Raw genomic sequence first — 22,374 nt, 5'->3', positions numbered from 1 at the left:
GGTTATTATATATATATATATTTTTTTTTTAACCTTCATTTATTATTGTTATTATTATTCTTATTTACCTATCTATTTTGGTCGATTTCTCTGTTTGGGTGTGACTATTGAAATCGTTGTCCCCAATTATACTTATTTTTTTTTCTCTTCTTTTCTCTTCTTTCATTATGTGCTAGGCCATGTTTCTTATTTCAAGACCATGGCGTGTTTTTGGTTTGTTTGTTTGTTTTTGTTTGTTTTTTTTGTTTTGTTTTGTTTTTCGTCTGTTTTTAGTGGTGCTTATCGATATAGATGAGAGCCTCTAGAAGAATTCCATCCATTTTTGGAGTATTAGACTCTTACCCCAGTTTATTTATCTTCTCTTTTTCAAGCAAAACCATGCAACTTGAACTAGCTAGTCCTGCCTACAGTTAGAGGGAGGCATCAAGACCAAACAGGTGCAAGACTACTAAGTAGTGGGTTGGATACAGAGGGGACCACATAGTCTAGCCGCCCTGGGGGTGAGGGAAGAGGAAATGGGAGGTAGGACAAAAACGGAGGTGTAGGGAGGACAATTTGGTGATGGGAATCCCCCCTGATTTTATGTAAATATGTACCTAAAATGTTATTGTCAACAATATGTAAGACACTATGATCAAAATAAAAATTATATTAAAAAATGGCGAGATAGCAAATCCCTTAATGTATGCAGCCACAATATCTAGTATATTAAATATATTGTAATTAAGTGTTTTAAAATTAACAATTGAGTTGAAAAAGTATCAAATGCTAGTATAAATATGTCAGAAGCCAGTTCTAGAATATGATTCATACTTCTTATGGTTTTGCACTTAAATTCAGAGCTGATGGGTATAATCCCTAAGGCCTTTTACTCATAGAAAGCTAATTTTGGCAATTCTCTTGTACAGCCATTCTTCCTTCCTTCATGCCTACATTTTCAGTAAAACAACATACTGCTCAGAATTTATTTCATAAATTGTGATTCTCAACTTGACTGAATGGTCATAATTGATGGAAATATTTTAAAAGTCCTATTGTTTGGGCTGAGGAGAGAATTCAGTGTTAGAGTGAATGCCTGGCATTCACAAAGTCCAAGTTCATATCCTAGTACCTTGTGGCTTCCCAAGTACGACTGGGAAAGTGGCCTAATTAAATTGAACCAAAATATAAAATCCCAGTTTCTGGTACCAATCTCTACATATTCTATTATTTTTAATAAAATAAATTATTTAATTTAATTCGTGTGAGATTCACAGTTGCAAAGTTATTTGTGATTGAATTGTAGTCAATGTCCAATATCTATCCCTTTCTTAATGCACATTTCCTGCCACCAATGTCCCCAGATTCCTTTCTGCCCTCTCCATTATGGCCCTGCCTGCATTTATGACAAACATTTTTATTTTATTTTATTTTTCTCTCTTCTTTTTTGTAACTGAAGCACATAAAATATACATATTACAAGAAATCAAAATTGTTTTGTAGTTAGAACATACAAAACTTCTAGTAAATTTAATTTGGTGACAATTTAAACATATGTACACAGGTTAAACTAATTTAACATCAGTTATAACATTAAGAATTTAAAGTGATAGCTTAATGACCCTAACATAGCCATTCTATCACCAAAATTAAGCTCTTTATGATTGTCCCCTGTGCCTGCCAGGGGCAATTTCTGAGCAGAGAGCCAGGAGTAACCCCTGAGAGCTGCTGGGTGTGACCCAAAAACCAAAAACAAAACAAAATTTAAGATCTTTATGATTAACATTGTTTTAGAAATGCATCCCCATTGTTTTATGTAACATTATTTTATTTATTGGTATGATACATATTACCACTCTATGTTTACATCACAGATTATGCAACCTTCCTCTGACAACTAAGTTGATTTTTTTTCCACTATTAAGAACAATGTAGTACAATATCCAGACTCTGGAAACAACCAAGATGCCCTTCAACAGATGAGTGGCTAAAAAAACTGTGGTACATATACACAATGAAATACTATGCAGCTGTCAGGAGAGATGAAGTCATGAAATTTTCCTATACATGGATGCACATGGAATCTATTATGCTGAGTGAAGTAAGTCAGAGAGAGAGAGAAAGACACAGAATGGTCTCACTCATCTATGGGTTTTAAGAAAAATGAAAGACATTTTTAACAGTATCTCAGAGACAAGAGAGATGAGGGCTGGTAGGTGCAGCTCATGACATGAAGCTCATCACATAGAGTGATGAGTGCAGTTGGAGAGATGACTACACTGAAAACTATCATAACAATGTGAATGAATGAGAGAAATAGAAAGCTTGTCTCGAGTACAGGTGTGGGGGGTGGGGAAGAGGGAGATCTGGGAAATTGGTGGTGGGAATGTTGCACTGGTGAAGGGGGGTGTTCTTTACATGACTGTAATCATACAACTATAATCATATTTGTAATCACGGTGTTTAAATAAAGGTAATTATTAAAAAAAAAGAACAATGTAGTAAAGAATAAACTTGTAGGGGCCAGAGTTGCGGTACAGTGGTAGGGCATTTGCCTTGCATGTGGCCGAACTAGAAAGGACCTCAGTTTGATACCTGGCATCCCATATGGTCCCCCAAGCCAGGAGTGATTTCTGAGCACATAGCCAGGAGTAACTCCTGAGTGTCACAGGTGTGACCCCAAAACAAAACAAAACAAAAAGAATAAACTTGCAGTTATTTATTTGTAGTGTTTAATTTTGCTTTTGTTCTCTTTTTAAAGAATCATGAAGTATAGAAGTAGAATATAAGTGTTATTTTAATTTGAAGTAACAAAGTTTTCCAGATGCAATATCTATGAGATAATTGAGACAAGAGGGGAATATTTTTTTACCAATCTTGATCTTATGATTCATTTAATTTATGAAGCAGCAACAGGGTGATGGGATAGCTGATTAAAAACTTCTTTGCAACAAATATTTCACGAGACTACGTGTCAATCAGTGTCTACAATCTTTACACATATAAACTAATTTTCATAATTATCCTATATTACTATTAACACTATTTACAGAATACCAAAGTGAAGAGTTAAGAAACTTGTGAAAAAGTCACACAGATGAGCTAGGATTTGAACTGATAATAATTTGATATTAGATTTTATACTCATGAGCATACTTTGTTTTGACTCACTGATTATATATTATACCATTGTTCTCAACAATCATTTATTTCTCATTAAATAATCTTTTGTCTGACCTTCCCAAACTTACCTGAATTCAGCCTGCCAAAATTAATCTGTTGCCAACTCAGGAGCAACCAATAACACTAATACAGTGGTGCTGGCATCCCTGGAGTTGCACAGGTTGTGTGCCCATCCCTGTAATGAATTGCAATAAATGTGATTCGAACTATCAGTAAAGTATCAATGACTTGATGTTTCCATGACTGATTTATCTATGATAGTTTTCTTCATTAGTAAAATAAGAACTTCAAATAGATTGCATGAACTCACATGAAGGATAATTACAAGCATTACTGTTAAAAGAAGGCATATCTACTGCTGAAACCTTAGATATAACAACATGGTCAAACAGGTGAAGTAAGTCAGTTGGCAATTAATGAATGAAAGAACAAAACAGTTTTGCACAAATAATAAAACATAGTCATGGCAATGACTAAAAACTAGAAATGCTTTATTCATTCATAGTAATCTTAATACTTAATACTTAATGCTGGGGGCTTGAATGCAGAGTGAAAGTATTGCAAGAGAGCAACTGAGATGAATTCAGTTAAGGAAACAATTATATTATTATATGTGACCAAAGAAATAATATATCTGGTAAGGTGTCTTTTATGTGGTCTGTGTTTCTCACCAAACTTCGTATAACCATCAAGCACTGCCAGAAATTATACTTGAAAACAGATTCAGGAATAAGTCCTGAACACTTGCAGGGTGGCCAGAAAACAAAAACAAAAGTAAAGAAGCTGCATTATTCTTGACATTGCATTTTCACAGACAATTATATTAGATCATGTGAAGATAAACTGTGTATTTGTGGAAGAATAAAATTCAGTACGCAATACACAAACATGAAGCCCTCTACTGGGTGAGACTCTTACTTAAATGAAGAGACATCTGTTTGGCTTATAGTTCAATGCTGCCAGTGGCACCTAGCATTCTAGAACCTCTAAAGAAAGCAAGTATTCACCAGTGAATGTCAAAAAAGAATGAGTTAAGATATAGGTTTTAATAAATCACCTTTAAAAAATAAAGCAGTAGATAGTCAAAAATAGTAAAGCTAAAACAATTTTCTTTATTCAGTAAAGTGAACAAAATTAATATACTCACTATATAAAGAAACAAACATGTCCTTTGTTCCCCAAAAAGAATTGTGACCAATTATACATCATAATGTGAACTTGAGTATAAGGATAAAGTACAAAGAAAGTAACAATGGGGCCCGGAGAGATAGCACAGCGGTGTTTGCCTTGCAAGCAGCCGATCCAGGACCAAAGGTGGTTGGTTCAAATCCTGGTGTCCCATATGGTCCCCCGTGCCTGCCAAGAGCTATTTCTGAGCAGACAGCCAGGAGTAACCCCTTGAGCATCGCCGGGTGTGGCCCCAAAATCAAAGAAAGTAACAATGAATGTCAAATGTTTTGGAAAATAGTATGAATACTTTCCATAAAACTAGGGATTGAGTTTCCATATGACCCCAAATTTAATTTCTTGGCGTCCACACTAAAGGCTCCAAAATTCTATTGAGGAAAGATATTTACTCTCCTGTGTTTATTGTAGTACTATTCTAGCTTAAGAAGTTGTATCCATGTAAGAAAATTCTCAGAATAATCAAACCAGAATCTTTCAGGTCTAGCTAGATTAAAAATAGAACAATAAGTTTCCTTTCTAGGTGACTTTAAGCAATATATGTGATTATCTGATACCATAGAGTGTCAAAATGTTAAATTTTACATCTCAATTTGCTGTCATTATCAGAGTATCACTTACAATGAGAAATGCTATCAGGAGCTCAAAATGGTTAATGATGGGTTGGTTGCTTGGGCATTGAATGCCTTTATTTGAAATTATTCAAAGCAATCATAATGAAACTATGTACTAATATAAATGTCTCTTTTTTCTGGAGCAAGCCTGCTGAGAGGAAAATGTATTTGTCCTTTCTAATGACAAGCCTATTTTCCTTTTCTATGTCCCATTTTATAAAAAGTGACCCTACTTGCCTTTTGGAGGTTTCCTATAATTGGCTCTGATGTCTCCCAATATTAGCAGATGAATCTGTCAGTTTTGTGAATTTTGTTTTGAACAAAGTGCTGTGTAGCAGCTAATGACACATGATGTAAGGGGAAGAGGCCAAAGCAGGTTTGCTTCTGGATTCCTGCCACTTCAAAAGACAACATGACAGAAGGAGCCAGTCTAAACTCTTGAGGACTGACCTTGAGCTCTGATATGAGAGCATCTGTCATAGCAGACACATAGTTTTGACCTAACATGGGAAATTAGCAAGAGGATCATTGGGACAAAGGCCCTGGTAAAGCAAACAGCTGGTCCACTTCCTCTTCTCTGCCTATAATCACTACCACCTGACCCCACCCCTGTCACCTCTCACTTGTCATGCCAAACACTGAGATACCAAGGCTTCTTAACATTACTTGACATTTATTTTTCACTGACACCATTTGTCAGGAACTGGGCTAGTGGCACCATATATTCATTCTCTTATTTAACTGTCATCCAATACTCTATGTTAAAAACATTGGAACCAGAGTAACCTGTGTTTAAGTGTTCACTCTGCCACTTAGCTGTCTGTGTCACCTTGAGAAAGATTACCCATTTATAAAGCGAGACTAACCCTACTTGAAAATGTTGCTATAAAGATTAAATGAGAAAATATATGTAGAGTGCTTGACTTCCAGTAAGTGCTTGGTAAATGTTAGCTTATTATTAGCAGTCATATGAGAAAATTATTTTTCAGATCCAAAATTAGATTTAGAAAAGTTGAGTTATTTGCTTATAATCTTTACTGACTTTTTTGGCTAAGTATTCACTATACTTCAAATAGTGCCACTTGCTAAGCTCTATGTTTAATAAAACAAATCATAAATATTTCTATGTATTTGCCTTTTAGAAATCAAGTTTAAGGGCCAGAGCGATAGCACAGCGGTAGGGTGTTTGCCTTGCATGCGGCCAATCTAGGACGAACCTTGGTTTGATCCCTGGTGTCCCATATGGTTCCCTGATCCATGAGCAATTTCTGAGCACATAGTCAGGAGTAACCCCTGAGCGTCACAGGGTGTGGCAAAAAAGCAAAAAAAAAATCAAGTTTAGTAAAAAATAAGGCTTAATTTTCTGAGAGATGCAAGGAAAGAATTATCTATCTCTAAAATATACCCATTATTGGTATATTTTGAAATATATACATACATATTCCCATGTGGAAATGTTGAACAACTTGCATATGGGCTATAGAAGTTTTCACTTTGCTAACCTAGTAGAAATAAACACCATAGTCCCAGTTCATTATCTTAAAATACTTTTTTTTTTCCGAAGAAAAATACCTTTTTCAGAAGAAAACTTAATTTTGATTGTGGATCTGGATCAGGATAAGTAAGCCTGAAATATTTTGTTATACCAAAGGACAGGGAAACAAAAAAAGATGATCAGGATGGTGTTAACATGAGGAATGAGCCAGCGCTTGGGTGGGGATCAGAGGCTCTTTGAGGGGGAGAACTGAGATAATGATGGAGAAAAGTTAACACTCTACTGGAGGCTGAGGTGTTTGTATGTTGTATACATAATACCAAATCATTAAGAATATTGCAAACATGGTGCTTCAATTTTACTTATGTTTGTTTTGGTTTTTGCACCACACTGACAGTGTTCAGGGGTTACTACTCCTGACTGGTTCAGGAATCACGTAGAGATGATTGGGGATCCATATGGGATGCCAGCTATCCAACCCATGTCGACTGCGTGCAAGGCAAATGCCTTACCCACTGTACTATTACCCAGGCCCCAGTTCAAATTTTAAAAGAAAAGAATAAGAAGAGGAGAGAGAGAGAGAGAGAGAGAGAGAGAGAGAGAGAGAGAGAGAGAGAGAGAAAGAGAGAGAGAGCTCGATGGGTCAGAGGGCATACTCAGAGGGAATACTTTATTTGTAGGATACACTGAATATAGGCCTTTGATCATCTTCAAAAGTGACTCTCAGCAATAAGCCAGGAGCACAACCAGGTACAGCACGCATGCACACAAACACACACACACACACACACACACACACACACACACACACACACACACAAGAAATAAAGGGAAGAAAAAAGAACTTGAACTTGGAGGCAACCTGAAGAGTCCTTTAGATGAATATAACAACTGAATTGGACTTCAAAGTGTCAGAACTTGTTTACTGTTGGAATGTATTAATAAACCAACACATTATTTTAAGCAAATAAATAAAGGTCTATTATCATTTCTTCTTAGGATTAAGGTAGACATTTAGGGAAGTTCCTTTGAAAAAGAATTTCAGAAAAAATATAAAATTAAAAAGTGATCCGAAAAGGAATCATCTAGTCCAGCTCTGTTTTGCCCCAGGTCAATGATCAAGACTTTCAAATGTCCAAGTTCAGTTTTCTTTCTATTTCTTTATTATTAATATTATTAATAATAATATCTTTAAGCACCTTGATTACAAATATAATTGTAGTTGGGTTTCAGTCATGTAAAGAACACCCCCCCTCACTGGTGCAACATTCCCACCACTAATGTTGCATTAAATAATTAACGATGGGGCTGGATGGTGGATGATGCCATCCAGCCCACATGGCTCTGCAACCTCCATGCAGCCGGCGAGTTCCAGGCCCAGGTGAAATTACTCACTCACACGCAGCCATCAGGAAGAATCATCTTTATTCATGCCCTTGCCACCACAGGTGTGTGGCCTATGTCAACCTTTCAAGCATTCAGCAATATTTTGCTAGCCCTGCATCTTATCTCCTGTTAGCCATCTTTCCTTTTGGGCTCCATGCGGCCCAAAGATCCAAAAGCCAGGAAGCCAAGCAGGGCCAAGAGAGAAACGGCAAAAGGGCCGAATCCCCTGGCTCAGAGGTTTATCTATCCTTTCCCAGACCCCTCCCAGAAATGGGAGGTCTTGCAGGTAGTTACACCTATTATCCGGTTCCCAAAACTCCTCCCAGATATGGGTGGGTCTTGGGGTACACCACACACTAATATTCCAAATCTCCAAGTTCAGTTTTAAGAGCAGACTGAGATTACAATTTAATATCCCACTCAATTCAAAACCTTCTAGACCTCCTCAAGAAAAATTCAGCAGGAACAAAGCCCCTGATAAGATTAAAGGTTAGGGGGCCAGAGCTATAACACAGTGCATAAGGTATTTTGCAGATCTGGGACAAACCCAAGTCCTATCTCCAGCATTCCATAAGGTCCACTGAGCCTGCCAGAAGTAACCCCTGAGAACCACAGAGTGTGACCCCCCTCACGCCCCAAAAAGATTAAATGCAAATATCCAAAGCTCAAATGTTCTCATTAGCAATCGCGAGCAAAAAAAAGCTTCTTCTATGCAGAGAATTCTGAAATGAGCAGAGAACCCTAAGTTTAGGAAGACATCTGTTCAGTTTACCAAGGCACTCAGGGCACTCCACTGTGGGGTCTTTGCATCCAGAGCTAATGTGCACATAATCTCTCTTGTATAGTACTCTCCTCCATTGAGGTGCCTGTGTTGTTCTGGGCAAAAATTCCTTTTACCTTTTGACCTTTTACTGCTCTCTCTCTCTCTCTCTCTCTCTCTCTCTCTCTCTCTCTCTCTCTCTCTCTCTCTCTCTCTCTCTCTCTCTCTCATCCCCCCCTCTCTCCCATTTTCTGGAGAATATCTATTCTCAGAATCTGTGTCCTCCCTCAATAAAACTATTTTGTCCCGTATCTGTCTTTGAAGATAGTTTTTTTTTTTTGTAATTATGCTCGAAGACAATAGAGATGTGGGCTGGAAGGATTGGCTCACGATATAAAGCTCACTACAAAGAGTTGTGAGTGCAATTAGAGAAATAACTACACTGACAACTATGGTGACAATGTTAATAAGTGAGAGAAGTAGAATGCCTGTCTCTTATACAGGCAGGGGTAGGGGGAGGGAGATTGGGGACATTGGTGATGGGAATGTTGCACTGGTGAAGAGGGGTGTTTTATTTTTATGACTAAAACCCAACTACAAACATGTTTGTAATCAAGGTGCTTGAATAAAGATATTTAAAAATAAATAAATAAAAATAAAAAATATTTAAAAAAGAAAAGAAAATTATTTTCTGTGTCAAAAGACTGGAATCGGCACCTGGATATAGATTGAAATTGACTTCTCTTTCTGTGAAGACCATAACCTCAAAAAGAGGACCATAGCTTCCCCAGAATTTGAGTGGTAAGGGCCAGCTCCCATGTGTGCAGTTCAAGTAGGTTTCAGGTACAAGCTTACAGCTCCCTCATGGGAATTGTGGGACCAATTAAAGGAGCAGACATTTTCCAGTTCTTATCATTCTGGACACTCAGCCCTCCCACAACAGGATACTTTTACAAACTCCACTTTTAAATAACTTAGCAGTGGATGAGAGAAGACTTGTTTTCTAATAGTGAATTTGTCTAGTTAATAAAATAAAAAATAAAAATATTCAATGTCATTCTGTTGGTGCTTACTAATGAATTAATAGATACAGTTCTTGGAGGTCAAGTTATTAGCTTTACAAAAATAATTAAGAATTACATTTTGTGTTTCTTGATGAAGATCAAAAATCGTGTAAAGGAAGAAGAAGAAGAAGAAGAAGAAGAAGAAGAAGAAGAAGAACAAGAACAAGAAGAAGAACAAGAATAAGAAGAAGAACAAGAAGAAGAAGAAGAAGAACAAGAAGAAGAACAAGAAGAAGAAGAACAAGAACAAGAACAAGAAGAAGAAGAAGAACAAGAACAAGAACAAGAAGAACAAGAAGAACAAGAACAAGAACAAGACCAAGACGAAGAAGCTAAATCTCATTAAGTCTCTAAACTCAACTACCAATTTAGAAAATACAGACATCAAAGTGTTACAGTGACTGCAGGCTCTCAGGTTCTTTTCCTCAAGCAGTGAAAACTAAATACAAAGGAGAAGAGATCCAATGGTCAGATTCAGAAAACATTTTGTTTTAGAAAAGAGAAGTAAAAAAAAAAAGGCAAGGAAGCTCCCAGATTATGGGAGGGTTCTCCTTAAGGAAGGTTCCAGAGCTTTTGCCTTTTGTATTATTAATTATATTATTATTAATTTTTTTTGCTTTTTGGGCCACACCCGATGACACTCAGGGGTTACTCTTGGCTATGCATTCAGAAATCTCTCCTGGCTTGGAGGACCATATAGAATATTGGGGGATTGAATCGCGGTCCCTCCTAGGTTAGCGCATGCGAAGCAAATGCACCACTGCTCCAGCATCATCCTTTTGTAATATTTTTTTTTAACAATGTTTGAGTGAGTGAACACTTTGTATTAACTTTACAGCATGCAGACTGGTACAACACGGATAAGGATGTTGAGATGATTATTTCTGGTGTCTAGTCATCTTTGTTATTAAGGTTACTGGGCATATTTTGTCACATTCCAGATGAGTAATTCCTTTTCTTAGAGTTAATTTCTAAACGCACTCTGCTTATTCCCGTTTCTCTATCAAAAGCATATTAAAATACTCTAGGAAGAGTAAATCAGCAATGTTTACATTGTCTAGGATATGGTTTCAGGAAGAGTAATCAGCAAGGACTTGTCACAAATGTAGAATCTCAGCTCAGCCACAAATATATATCAAAATCTGCATCTGGTCCAAAGGAATTATATGTGCTATAGTCTGAGAATTAGTGAATAATGTCAGAGTTACTCTTTTTTTTTTTCTTTCGACAATTTACCCATTTCTTCTAGGTTCTCTTATTTTGTGGCATAGTTTCTCAAAGTAGTCTCTGATTACCCTTTTCTTTTTTTTTCTACCCCAATTCACAATACAGACCAGGCAAAGGGCCTGAATTGAGGTGTTTACTGGGTGCATTTACTGTACCTCCTCTTTCTATACAGTCAGTGTAAAGAAGAACATAGCCTGTGGTAAGAATTGGGAGGCCTTATCTTTTCTTTTCTTTTTTGATTTTTTAATATATATATATAAAAAATCCTTCACCAGTGCAACATTCCCATGACCAATATCCCAAGTGTCCTTCCTCCCCACCCCACACCGTCCTGTACTCTAGACAGGCTTTCTACTTCCCTCATTCAGTCACATTTTGTTATGATAGTTCTCAGTATAATTATTTCTGTGACTGCACTAAACAATCCCTGTGGTGAGCTTCATTTCAGGAGCTGGACCCTCCAGTCCTCCTCTATTTTGTCTCTGAGAATCATTATACAAATGTTTTTTCATTTTTCAGAGTTCCTCTTACATATTGTAATAAATGTAAAAGAAAGATGAGAAGTCAATAGAGTAATAGAATTTAAAAAAATTGTTCTTTTGCAATGTGAATCTATTACTGTTTTAAAACAAACTGTAGAGCTGGAGAGAAAGTTCAAAGGATTAGAGTTCATATTTAGATTATGGGGAATATGGGTTCATCTGAGTTCAAGTCCCATATGGCCCCCTCTGTACTCCTAAGAGCAACCACAGAGCAAACTACTGGATGTGGTCCTGACCTGCCCTCCCTTCAATAAATATTTATAAACAACTGAATATTTGAACACTAATATGATGTTTGAAATTACTCTTAATTTTAAGTGGCATCATAGGAATCATGATTATGTTATTTTATGCTATTTTTAAATGTATGCTGGTATGGTTATAAATAAATTGACTTAATATTTGAATTTGATTTAATGTAACACAGGAAGGGTGAAGTGGTGAGGGGGAGAAGGAAACTATTCTAACTATAATTTGAAACTTGTTGATATAATATCTTGGCTTTTTTTTTTACTATTCTATTGTCATATGTTTGAAGGCTTTCAGTAGAACATTACCATAAATGAAAAAAAGAATGAATGACTGAAAGAAAGAAAACAAATAAAGATAAAAAGAGAGAGGGGAGATAAAGCGAGAAAAGAAAGTAAGAAGTTCCACTATTTAGCTAGAATAAAGATAATAGAGCCATACTGGTAGGAGCAAATGAATGATATATATGACATATAGTGAATGTAGTATTTGTATGCCGACAGACATTGTAAGCATCTAACTGCTTGAGTTATCTGTGTTCCTTAAGAGCAAGCAACTATATAAGTTTAAATTTCATTATTTCTATGTGTTCATTTCAGTCATGAAGGTCAAGCGTAAACCTTGGCAACTATTCCAGTAGAGGTTTTGATAAATTCCTGATGCTGAGAAGCTTTCTTGTTCAATTTCAAGCACTTTGTGTTTGATGAGATGCATTGCTCTTGTGCTAATGGTCATCACAATCTCTGTCCTATTTGCTTCATTTATGAATAAAGCTTGGCTATTTGAATCACAGAAAGCCCTTGTAGGGAAACTTTTTTGAAGGTGTAGTGTAGCATCAGTGTCAATCACATAAGTTTCATAAAGCTGCTAGTAAGGAAATTACTCTTCTCAAATGTTAGGAAATCTGTGCTCAGGTAGATGCTTTTAAGGTTAAGAACATTAATATCTAACATATTTTTAAGATATAGCATGATTTGAATTGTGGCTGTCAAGATCCAGGAAAGAAAATGATGGAGAATAATAATCTATGATCCATCTCATGTTAAGTCCTGTGCTGCCCTAAACATAGAGCTATAGATATCACACGAATCAGACAGGCACTGTAGGGCCAGGATGCAAAGAGATTGTATTAAATGCTACTAAATCTGTCCATATGTATATACCTAGAATTAAGCATTCAACAGAAGTAAAATATTTGTTAAAAATAATAAATCAGTGTGTTCGTTGTTTATGAAATTCCATGTGTTGATTTCTTCATGAAACTATATTTTTTGCCATTCCCATCACTCCTCAGCCACAGATTTTTCTGGTTTTATTTTAAAATTTGAGCCTGATCTAGAATAACATGGGGAGTTTTGCAAAGTGCTAGATTCTGGATTATTCCTCAGCAGGTTTTGGCTGGGGTTCAGGAACTGCATTAAAACAATTCTTAGAACTATGACATTACTTACCCTTGATCCTATTCCATTTTATAAATTTTTAATTATTTCATCAAATAAATGGTGCTATTTCTTCCTTAAGCATTCAGGCTCTATGGCTTGCTTACCTGCTTGCTGGTAACTAGAATCACATTGGTTATAGGAGTCAATCAGACATCTGTTCTGTATCCACCAGAGAACAAGAAAGTGATGGGTTCTTGATAAAGAATGCACTCTTAGAAACCTTGTTCCAAGCCCTATCTTTCTGTTTTTCAAGAATCTTCTTCCATTTTACCAAAGTTGATTTCTCTGAATGAATTCTTTATATATTGCTTTATACATTTTGAAACCTATTCATATTCTTATATTTTAAAAAATGATGTATGTGTGTATTTCTTCTGTTCTAAAAGAGTGGAAATTTAAGTATTTATCAGTGTTTTCTGTTAGAATTTTATGATATACATTATTGACTTTTTAACAAAGTATAAAAATATTCACTTTTTTTTTTGGTTTTTGTTTTTTGGGGTGGCAGCCGGTGGCAGTCAAGGGTTATTCCTAGCTCTGTGCTCAGAAATCGCTCCTGGCAGGTACAGGGGACTGTGTGGGATGCAGGGATTCAAGATACAGTCTGTCCTGGATCAGCTGCATGCAAGGCAAATGACCTACCTCTGTGCTATCTCTCTGGCCCCAAAATATTCACTTCCTAAATCACTCTATTTCATATGAAGGAAAGAGAGAAGAAAGTGAGAAAGAGAAAGTAAATGAAAAAAAAAAGTAAATGAAAAGTATAATATACTCTTAGTTGGGATACGGGTGATTCCAATATACTTGACATTCTGTTCTAAAGAAATGCTGAAACATATGCAACACAAATCTAGTCAAGAGAGTTTAAGGCCTCTATTTTAACAATCTTTTATTACATTTTTATATTACATTTTAGGGAGCTTTAACTTTAAAAATATTTATTCATTTGCTTATTAAGCCTCAACTATCACAGTAGTGATTCAGTTATGCTCACTGACAATTATGACAAAATATACTGATGTTAATTAAAATATATATAAAAGTAAGCCCCTGAGACCTGTAGTTATTCCCATGACAGTATACTTCTTAGGCAAAGGGAATTCCCTTTCTAATTCCCCAATATTTACTATGCCTATGCAAAAAAAAAAAAAGGAGTCACACAAATCAATTCTTTTAGTTTTGTTATTGTTGTAGTTTGTTGTTTTCTCTCCTTCCTTCCTTCCTTCCTTCCTTCCTTCCTTCCTTCCTTCCTTCCTTCCTTCCTTCCTTCCTTCCTTCCTTCCTTCCTTCCTTCCTTCCTTCCTTCCTTCCTTCCTTCCTTCCTTCCTCCCTCCCTCCCTCCCTCCCCTCTCCCCCCCGCTGGCCTTGCCCCCTTCTTTTTTCCCCCTCTTTATTTATTTATCTATTTTTGAGCTTTGGTTTGTTTTTATTTCAGGACCATTGTTATTGTGTGGATGCTGTCTACATTGCTCTAGTGCTTTTCGAGTTTTCTGTTTGATATTTTTTATCTTTTATTTTTTTGTATTGTTTTTATGTTTTCTTCCTTTTACCCTTCTGCTCTGAAATTGATAGATATAGCCTCTAGAAGGACTCCTCCCATTTTTTGCTTGTCTGATTTTTGCCACATTTTATTATATTATTATTATTATTATTATTATTATTATTATTATTATTATCTTTTCCTGTCTTCAAACTTAACCACACAACTTGAACCATCTTGATCCACCCCTCAAATGGAGAGGGAAATAATGGAGGGTACCAAGACCAAACAGTCATAAGTAGAAATAAAAATATGATCAAACTTAAACACCAAATCCAAAGCCAATGACAAAAGAATTGATACCCAATTTACAACATACTAGACACAGAGAGGACCACTTATAATAGCAGCCTGGGGAGTAAAAGAGGGGGATATGGATATATGCTGGGAACAGGAGTGGAGGGAGGACAACTTTGGTGGTGGGAACACCCCTGATTCAATATCACTATGTACCTAAAATATTATTGTGAAAGATATGCAATATACTTTGATTAAAATAAAAATAGTAAGCCCCTGAAAAGAGATTAAATTTTTAAATTATTATAGTTTTAAAAATCCACAACAATAAATACCCAAAGAATACATGTTTTTTTCTTGAAAAGAGGTCCTGTTCTCGAATATACAATTATCAATGGATTATAGATCTTGAGAAATAAAAGATAAGTGTCTAGCTATTAAAAAGATGAAAAATTTCTACTTGTGACAACACAGACAGAGATAAAGATCACGAAGTTAAGCAAAATAAATCAGGAAAGAGATAAATACTATCATGTGTGATACAAAGAATCAAGGAAAGTGAACAGACAAAGCCAAACAATTAAATTCTAACTATAGAACTGGAGGAGAGGGTTCAATGGGCTGTGGAAGGCACACATTGGCAATTTAATGTGCATAAGCAATGATATCTGTTTGATTTCTTTTGGGTGGGGAAGACACAACTAGCAGTGCTCAAGGATTACCCTTGGCTCTGTGCTCAGAGATCATTGATCTACAGGGGCTCGACGTATCATCTGAGGTAATGGACTTAAACTTAGGTTCACTGTGTTCAGGCAAGCATTTTACCCACACAGGGTACTATTGCTCTAGCCTGCATGCAATTAATTTGAAATAATATATATTTGGGAGGGTATAAGAAAGTATTCCTAAAAATAAAGTCTTACAAACCAATAATGAAATAATAACAAAATTAATTAAAATAAATGATAAATATCTCTCAAGAATACTTGTCTTGTATATAGCAGATGGCATACAGAAGAATGACATTTGAGTAATTTTGAGTAATTTTGAGCACCAACCAACAAAACAGTTCTGGGACTTGAGGTTAATTATTGATGAAAAGAGAACTCTTAGGAAACAAAACTAATCAGAATGCATCTCTGAAATCCTGATAACTATTCATGTGAAATTTGAATTGTATGTAGGACACAGAAAAATAATAAGAGCTTGAAGGCGATTAATAGAACTCTAACTTTTAATTAGTAGTCAGGATAGGAAGCAAGTCAGAAGCAAGGACTAAAATTAGAGTCTTACTGTAAATTTAGAAGACAATTCAAGCTATTCTAAAACAGTTTTTAATCAACCTTTCAGCTCTTCTTCTCCTATCTTGGAACTAATTCAAAGACCAAACTAAGGAATATCCACTACCCACATCCACTAAATCAAGTCTAATTTCGCATATAACTTCAACTGAAACTATCATAAAGTGAGGTTAAGACTGAAGTCTGAAGGGTGCCTGAAATTTGTGGATTTCCACCTCACTGAGAATATAAGCTAAAAATATTGCTAACTTCTTAGTAAAAAAAAACTTTATTCTGAACAAGTTTGTGAATAAGGGCCATTTCAATATTTCTTTACTCTGGTCTTTAGGGAACACAAAGCTGGTAAACACATTTTCTGCTTCCTTTCTGCTTAAATATTTTTCTGAGTAACCTCTGAAATGCTATCTCTTCTTTGATAAAAAAATATTAGATTCATAAATAGTTTGATATAATTGAATCCAAATTCCAGGGTTTGAATTCAAATTCAGAAATAAGACTGGGCTGTCTGTTCATTCTGTGCAGCTGCTGTTTGCACTAGGCTTTCCGACCTTCTAAGTTCCAGCCAGGACAGGGAGTATCTGATTTTTTTCTTGACATCTCAGTCATACTTAACATCTGACTGGCCTTAGGCAAGAAAACAGATTAATAAAAAAAAAAAGGGAGCAAAAAGAAACATTTCTAGAGAGGAAATTATTACACCTGACCTTGCAGTATCCTACCAGTTTAAATTAAGGCCTGGACTAAAGTTGTATATTCCCCTCAGGGTCTCAAGGATGATTTATTACTGAGTTGGCAACCAGGCACAGAAACAGACAAGAAAAACTGATTCCTAATCAAACAAATATGTGTGTTTCCTCCTCTGTGTGCAAAGTGCTAGTGGCTGATCACACCATATGCATGAATGTTTCATGTGTAACAAACTCCTTACGGAACTAGCGTGGTTCTTCTTCCAGTATTCCCTCTTATTACTAGTTTTCCTATGAATCCATTGAGGAATAGACTGATTCTGTTTTCATTTCTTGGCTAGGAATCAATTAATCCTAATATTTTTGTGGAACAAAATAGTGAAGAAGAGTCATGTTTGCATAGTGACCATGGCAAAGAAAGGAGAGAAAAGACTTGTTGGATTTTTGACTTTGAAATCTGGCAAGAAAAAAAGGAGAAGGATGCAGTTTCAAAAGGAATAATCCAATTGTTGAATTAGGATGAGGTGATGTACTTTCTCCTCCCCATGATTATTTTATTCTGTATGTGGTAAAAAATTGATGACATATTTCTTTCTGTTTTTTTAATTTGTTTTTTGTCCATTTGATTTTAAGTGAACAGGCTATGGGTATTAACATTAATATTGTTTACCAGCGTTACCATTATTCATCTACAGAACATTTTTTCCATTCTAAAATTTTGCACCACTTATGTAATAACTCTTTACATCCCTTTCCCCCAGATACTAGAAACCTTTATTCCACTTGCTGTGTCTTTGAATTTAACATTTAAATAGAATTCTATAAAATTTGTCTCTGTGTGTGGCTTATTCCATTTAGACTGATGTTGTCAAAGTTAATTCAGGTTGTCACGTGTCTAAATTTTATTCCTTTTAAAGATTAAATAGTCCATTTCATTGTATGTTTACACTAAATTTAGTTTATTTATCTGTCAGTGGACCTGGGTATTTCCACTTTTTGGATATTATAAACACTATTGCTAGAAACTTTAGTACATAAGTATATTTGAAGTATTTTTTTCCTATATAAAAGTAAGAATGACGTTTCTGTTTTGCTTTGGCCACATCCGGTGGTGCTCAGGGATTACTCCTGGCTCTGTGCTCAGAAATCACTCCTGGTAAACTCCAGGGACCAGATGGGATGCTGAGAATTGAACCCATGTCCACCCTGGGTCGGCAACATGCAAGGCAAATGCCCTAATGCTGTAGAATTTGTCATCCTTGAGCAGAGGCCATGCTAATCTTCATTGCATCATTCCTATTGTAGTATATGTGCTACAGAAGCAGCACTGATATATTTTCTTTCTTTCTTTCTTTTTTTTTTTTTTTGGTCTTTTGGGCCACACCCGTTTGATGTTCAGGGGTTACTCCTGGCTAAGCGCTCAGAAATTGCCCCTGGCTTGGGGGACCATATGGGATGCGGGGGATCGAACTGCAGTCCTTCCTTGGCTAGCCCTTGCAAGGCAGACACCTTACCTCTAGCGCCACCTCACTGGCCTCTGATATATTTTCTTAATCAAATGGATTCATAAGTGAAATAATATACTTCATGAACTAACGACAGAGAATTTTTCCCCATTATTTTGACCCCACTGTTTTCATTTCAAAGTGGTTCTTCCAAATTCTAGATCTTCAGCTGCAGATTGATGATCACTCAATGATGATCTCTCCTACATGTATAGGGATGGGAATGGAATTTAGACATTATGTTTTTATAATGTTGAAACCTAAGGTTAGCTGTTACTTTAAAGTTCAATTATATATGTCCATATAGTCTACATTAGTCTGTAAAATGGTATTTTCACAATCTTTTGATCCTCTAAAATCATGACTATATTAAATAAAGTGCTAACCTATGTTCAATTTTTGGGCTGTTCAAATAAAAATTGGTATACGGTACATATATTTTATTCACTTAAAGTAAATAAAAAGTTTTCATCAATTCTTTTGTTGTTTAGTTTGCATCATACCCAGTAGTGCACAGGACTGCTCAGAGATCAAACCTGGCATGCATAATAAGCACCTTATTCGCTATACTATCACTCTGGCACAACTTTTCATCAATTCTTCTGATAAGTTTGGCATATAAATTCATTAGAGATGGTAACAAGTTTAAACATTTTCTGACTGTTTCCTCACCATGAAAAATTATTAAAATGCCCTCCCAACAAGTGTGTATATGTGTATTTATGTATGTTTGTGTGATTACTTATCTTCTTTTCCTTCCATATAATTTTTGTGAAAAAATTATTTTAAAAAAACTATAAGGTATAGAATAAAAACCATGAATAGAAAATATGTAAAATCTTAAAGATTCCTAAAATAAATTATTAATATTCTTATGACAAAGCTATGATAAGAGGGCCCGATCAATAGTATAGTGGGTAAGGCTCTTGCCATGCATGCAGCCAGCCTAGATTTGACTCCTGCATCCCAAATGGTCTCCAAGTCCCACCAGGAATGATTCTTAATAGCATTGCTGGGTGGACCCCACAAAAAAAAACACAAAACCAAAACTATTATGTGAAATTAAATACACTTTAACATCAGACATCATTTATCAAATAACGTTCTAATCTAATTTCTTTCCTAGGCAAATGAAGGACAGAGTCCTTTTAAAATTCAGAATACAGCATATTTACCCTCCTAAAATAATCAAGTTTTGATCTGTTCATAATACTTGTCTAATATACTAATATCAGACTAATATTCTTGCAGCTCATTTTACTGACAGAATCATCAAATATGTGCAAGAAAATTGGAAAAATCTCTACTAGCACAAAAAGGCTTTTTTGCATTAACAAAATATTAACAATATCATGAAAACTGAGTATAATGAGCAAATAAATTAAGATTCTTCACCTCTCTTAGTCTGTCATATCTTTAGTTCTGCCATTTCCCATTATGGAAGAAGCTTTTCAGCTATTGCGAGAAAAGTCCACATTAAAATACTTATGAGAGTCCGGTCGGGAGCTGCGTGGATGTTCCTGGGGAGTTTTTGAAAGCTGCAAGTCCAGAACTTCTTGACGCCCGGGAGGCTGCACGGGGCAGCCCCGAAACCTGCACCATGCCACAAAACGAATATATTGAGTTACACCGTAAGTGCTATGGTTATCGTTTGGACTACCATGAGAAAAAGAGAAAGAAAGAAGGTCGTGAGGCTCATGAGCGTTCAAAGAAAGCAAAAAAGATGATTGGTCTGAAGGCTAAGCTCTACCATAAACAGCGTCATGCAGAGAAAATACAAATGAAAAAGACTATTAAGATGCATGAAAAGAGAAACACCAAACAAAGGAATGATGAAAACACCCCACAAGGAGCAGTACCTGCGTACCTGCTGGACAGAGAGGGACAATCCCGGGCTAAAGTACTTTCCAATATGATTAAACAAAAACGAAAAGAGAAAGCGGGAAAATGGGAAGTTCCTCTGCCCAAAGTTCGTGCCCAGGGAGAAACAGAAGTCTTAAAAGTTATTCGAACAGGAAAGAGAAAGAAGAAAGCATGGAAGAGAATGGTTACTAAAGTCTGCTTTGTTGGAGATGGCTTTACGCGAAAACCACCTAAATATGAAAGATTCATTAGGCCAATGGGTTTACGTTTTAAGAAAGCCCATGTAACACATCCTGAACTGAAAGCTACATTTTGCCTGCCAATACTTGGTGTAAAGAAGAATCCCTCATCTCCACTGTATACTAGTTTGGGTGTTATCACCAAAGGAACTGTCATTGAGGTCAACGTCAGCGAGTTGGGCCTTGTCACACAGGGAGGCAAGGTTATTTGGGGAAAATATGCCCAGGTTACCAACAATCCTGAAAATGATGGATGCATCAATGCAGTCTTACTGGTTTAACAGCAGTTTCATACAAATAACTCCTCATAATTACAGAAGACCAGACACCAGTCAGGAATGCCACTATTAAGCTACAGTCATCAAGAAAAATGCATATTGGACAAAACATTAAAGTGGTCCAGGTTTACAAAGTCATCTTTGTTTTGGGTCTTCTTAGCACATAGATGTTCTAAAATTGATGATTCTAAAAGTAATTACAAAAATAAGTCTGCTTCATCGGAGTCTGCATTTATGAATGGGTACTCAACAATGCAGAACTGCCCTTACTGGAAATGATAGTGTATTTAAACATCTTTTTGTACAGATCAGTGTTTAAGGTTTATTCTGAAGACTTCCACCTCCCTTACTGTTAAATGTTAATAATTATAGCTTATCAAGTTTATAAAGTTCTTACAGTAAAAGTATGTAAGTTCAGAGAACAAAAAAAAAAAAAAATACTTATGAGTTCTTCTACCTTCCTGGCCCACCATTGTCTCATTGTTGCCTAACAACAAGGCCATCTTATTTATTCAGGCAAATAACCTTTAATATATATTACTTAAAAACATGACTTGTGTTTTTTTTAAACTTTCATAATATTTTTTCACATCTATTTTAAATTGCAGTATGCTTTTGAGATATAAAACCCTAAGAAAAAGTCATTGTATAGTTTTTAGTTTTCTTCTATTGATTTACCTCAGTGCAGACTGACCAAATATAGAAATCCCCAAGAAGGAAACATGACTGAATGCCAAAGTACACTATAAATGACAGCTTAAAGCCATCTTTTGAAGTCACAGATACCAGTGACCATTTCCAGGTGGGAGGCAAGGGCCTTCTTTTACTTAATGATACTAGAGAGTATACTATAATGATATTTCTTGGAGAAAGTTATTTGAGTGCATGAAAAGTGAACCTAGGTAAAAGCTTAACAAAGGTTCTTTCCCCTACTTCCTTTTTCCTTAACCTCTTCCTTTGAGATGTAAAATCCCACTGGATAATTGTTCTGTTTGTTAAAGTCAGATCCTTCATTGTGTTTGCATACACAGGGCTGTATTGTGGCCAGGATCTGTTATTCACATGCAGGTATTTAACTTGTGGTCTTCCAAGTGCAGGACAGGCACTTTAGCTACTAAAATGTCTCTTGGTCACTTCTTTATATATCTCTCCTTCTCTCCCATAGCACTCCTCCCATGTCTTCAGCTCTTCCTCTATTTCTGTCTCTCATACACAACACACAAATCACTCAGCCAACCATTGTTTCAGTCTCTACAATGTCAGAGCATCTTCCATTTTGAAACATGATATCTCAGAGAAAAAGATGCACGGAAGGATGAGCACACTGGAAGCCACAGTTGCTTGAGAAAATGAATACAGCACATTGAGAGCCCATCCGTTCTTTACAGGCACTGCCCTCAGGAGTCCTGGGCTTCCATATTTAGTTTCAGAGTTAGTAAGCAGTTTATAGTCTGCATTTAAATTTCTTTTGATGCCCAAGAATCAATATACATAGGATGCACTTAACATTCAATTTAGGACTTCAGACAACACACAGAGCTTCTGCTAAAAATATACCTTGCTGGACCATATCTTACACTGTACACCTTGCATTCTTCT

General features: G+C 36.0%; 2 protein-coding genes and 2 non-coding genes across 4 annotated transcripts in view; 1 reads left to right on the top strand and 3 right to left on the bottom strand.

Annotated features, from left to right (window-relative positions):
* SLC35F1 (solute carrier family 35 member F1) overlaps positions 1-22,374 on the bottom strand; it is a 491,181-nt gene that overhangs the window by 124,398 nt on the left and 344,409 nt on the right. The gene's annotated exons all lie outside the window — the stretch shown is intronic.
* On the bottom strand, positions 10,974-11,109 carry LOC126007901 (small nucleolar RNA SNORA51). Its single transcript, XR_007495374.1, has one exon. It is a non-coding gene; the product is annotated as a small nucleolar RNA SNORA51 (small nucleolar RNA).
* LOC126007615 (U6 spliceosomal RNA) lies at positions 18,117-18,218 on the bottom strand. The gene has a single exon (XR_007495141.1). It is a non-coding gene; the product is annotated as a U6 spliceosomal RNA (small nuclear RNA).
* On the top strand, positions 19,902-20,909 carry LOC126006038 (ribosome biogenesis protein NSA2 homolog). Its single transcript, XM_049771371.1, has one exon. The coding sequence runs from the start codon at positions 19,996-19,998 to the stop codon at positions 20,776-20,778; it is 783 nt and encodes a 260-aa protein (XP_049627328.1). The 5' UTR covers positions 19,902-19,995; the 3' UTR covers positions 20,779-20,909.

This window comes from Suncus etruscus, chromosome 4, assembly GCF_024139225.1.
Source record: "Suncus etruscus isolate mSunEtr1 chromosome 4, mSunEtr1.pri.cur, whole genome shotgun sequence".
NCBI classification, from domain to species: Eukaryota; Metazoa; Chordata; class Mammalia; order Eulipotyphla; family Soricidae; genus Suncus; species Suncus etruscus.
Note: the sequence above shows the minus strand (reverse complement) of the source record. Positions and strands in the feature narration are given on the sequence as shown.

Excerpts from the sequence above, each read along its gene's own strand:
- LOC126006038 (XM_049771371.1), top strand. The coding sequence starts at position 19,996 with ATGCCACAAAACGAATATATTGAGTTACACCGTAAGTGCTATGGTTAT.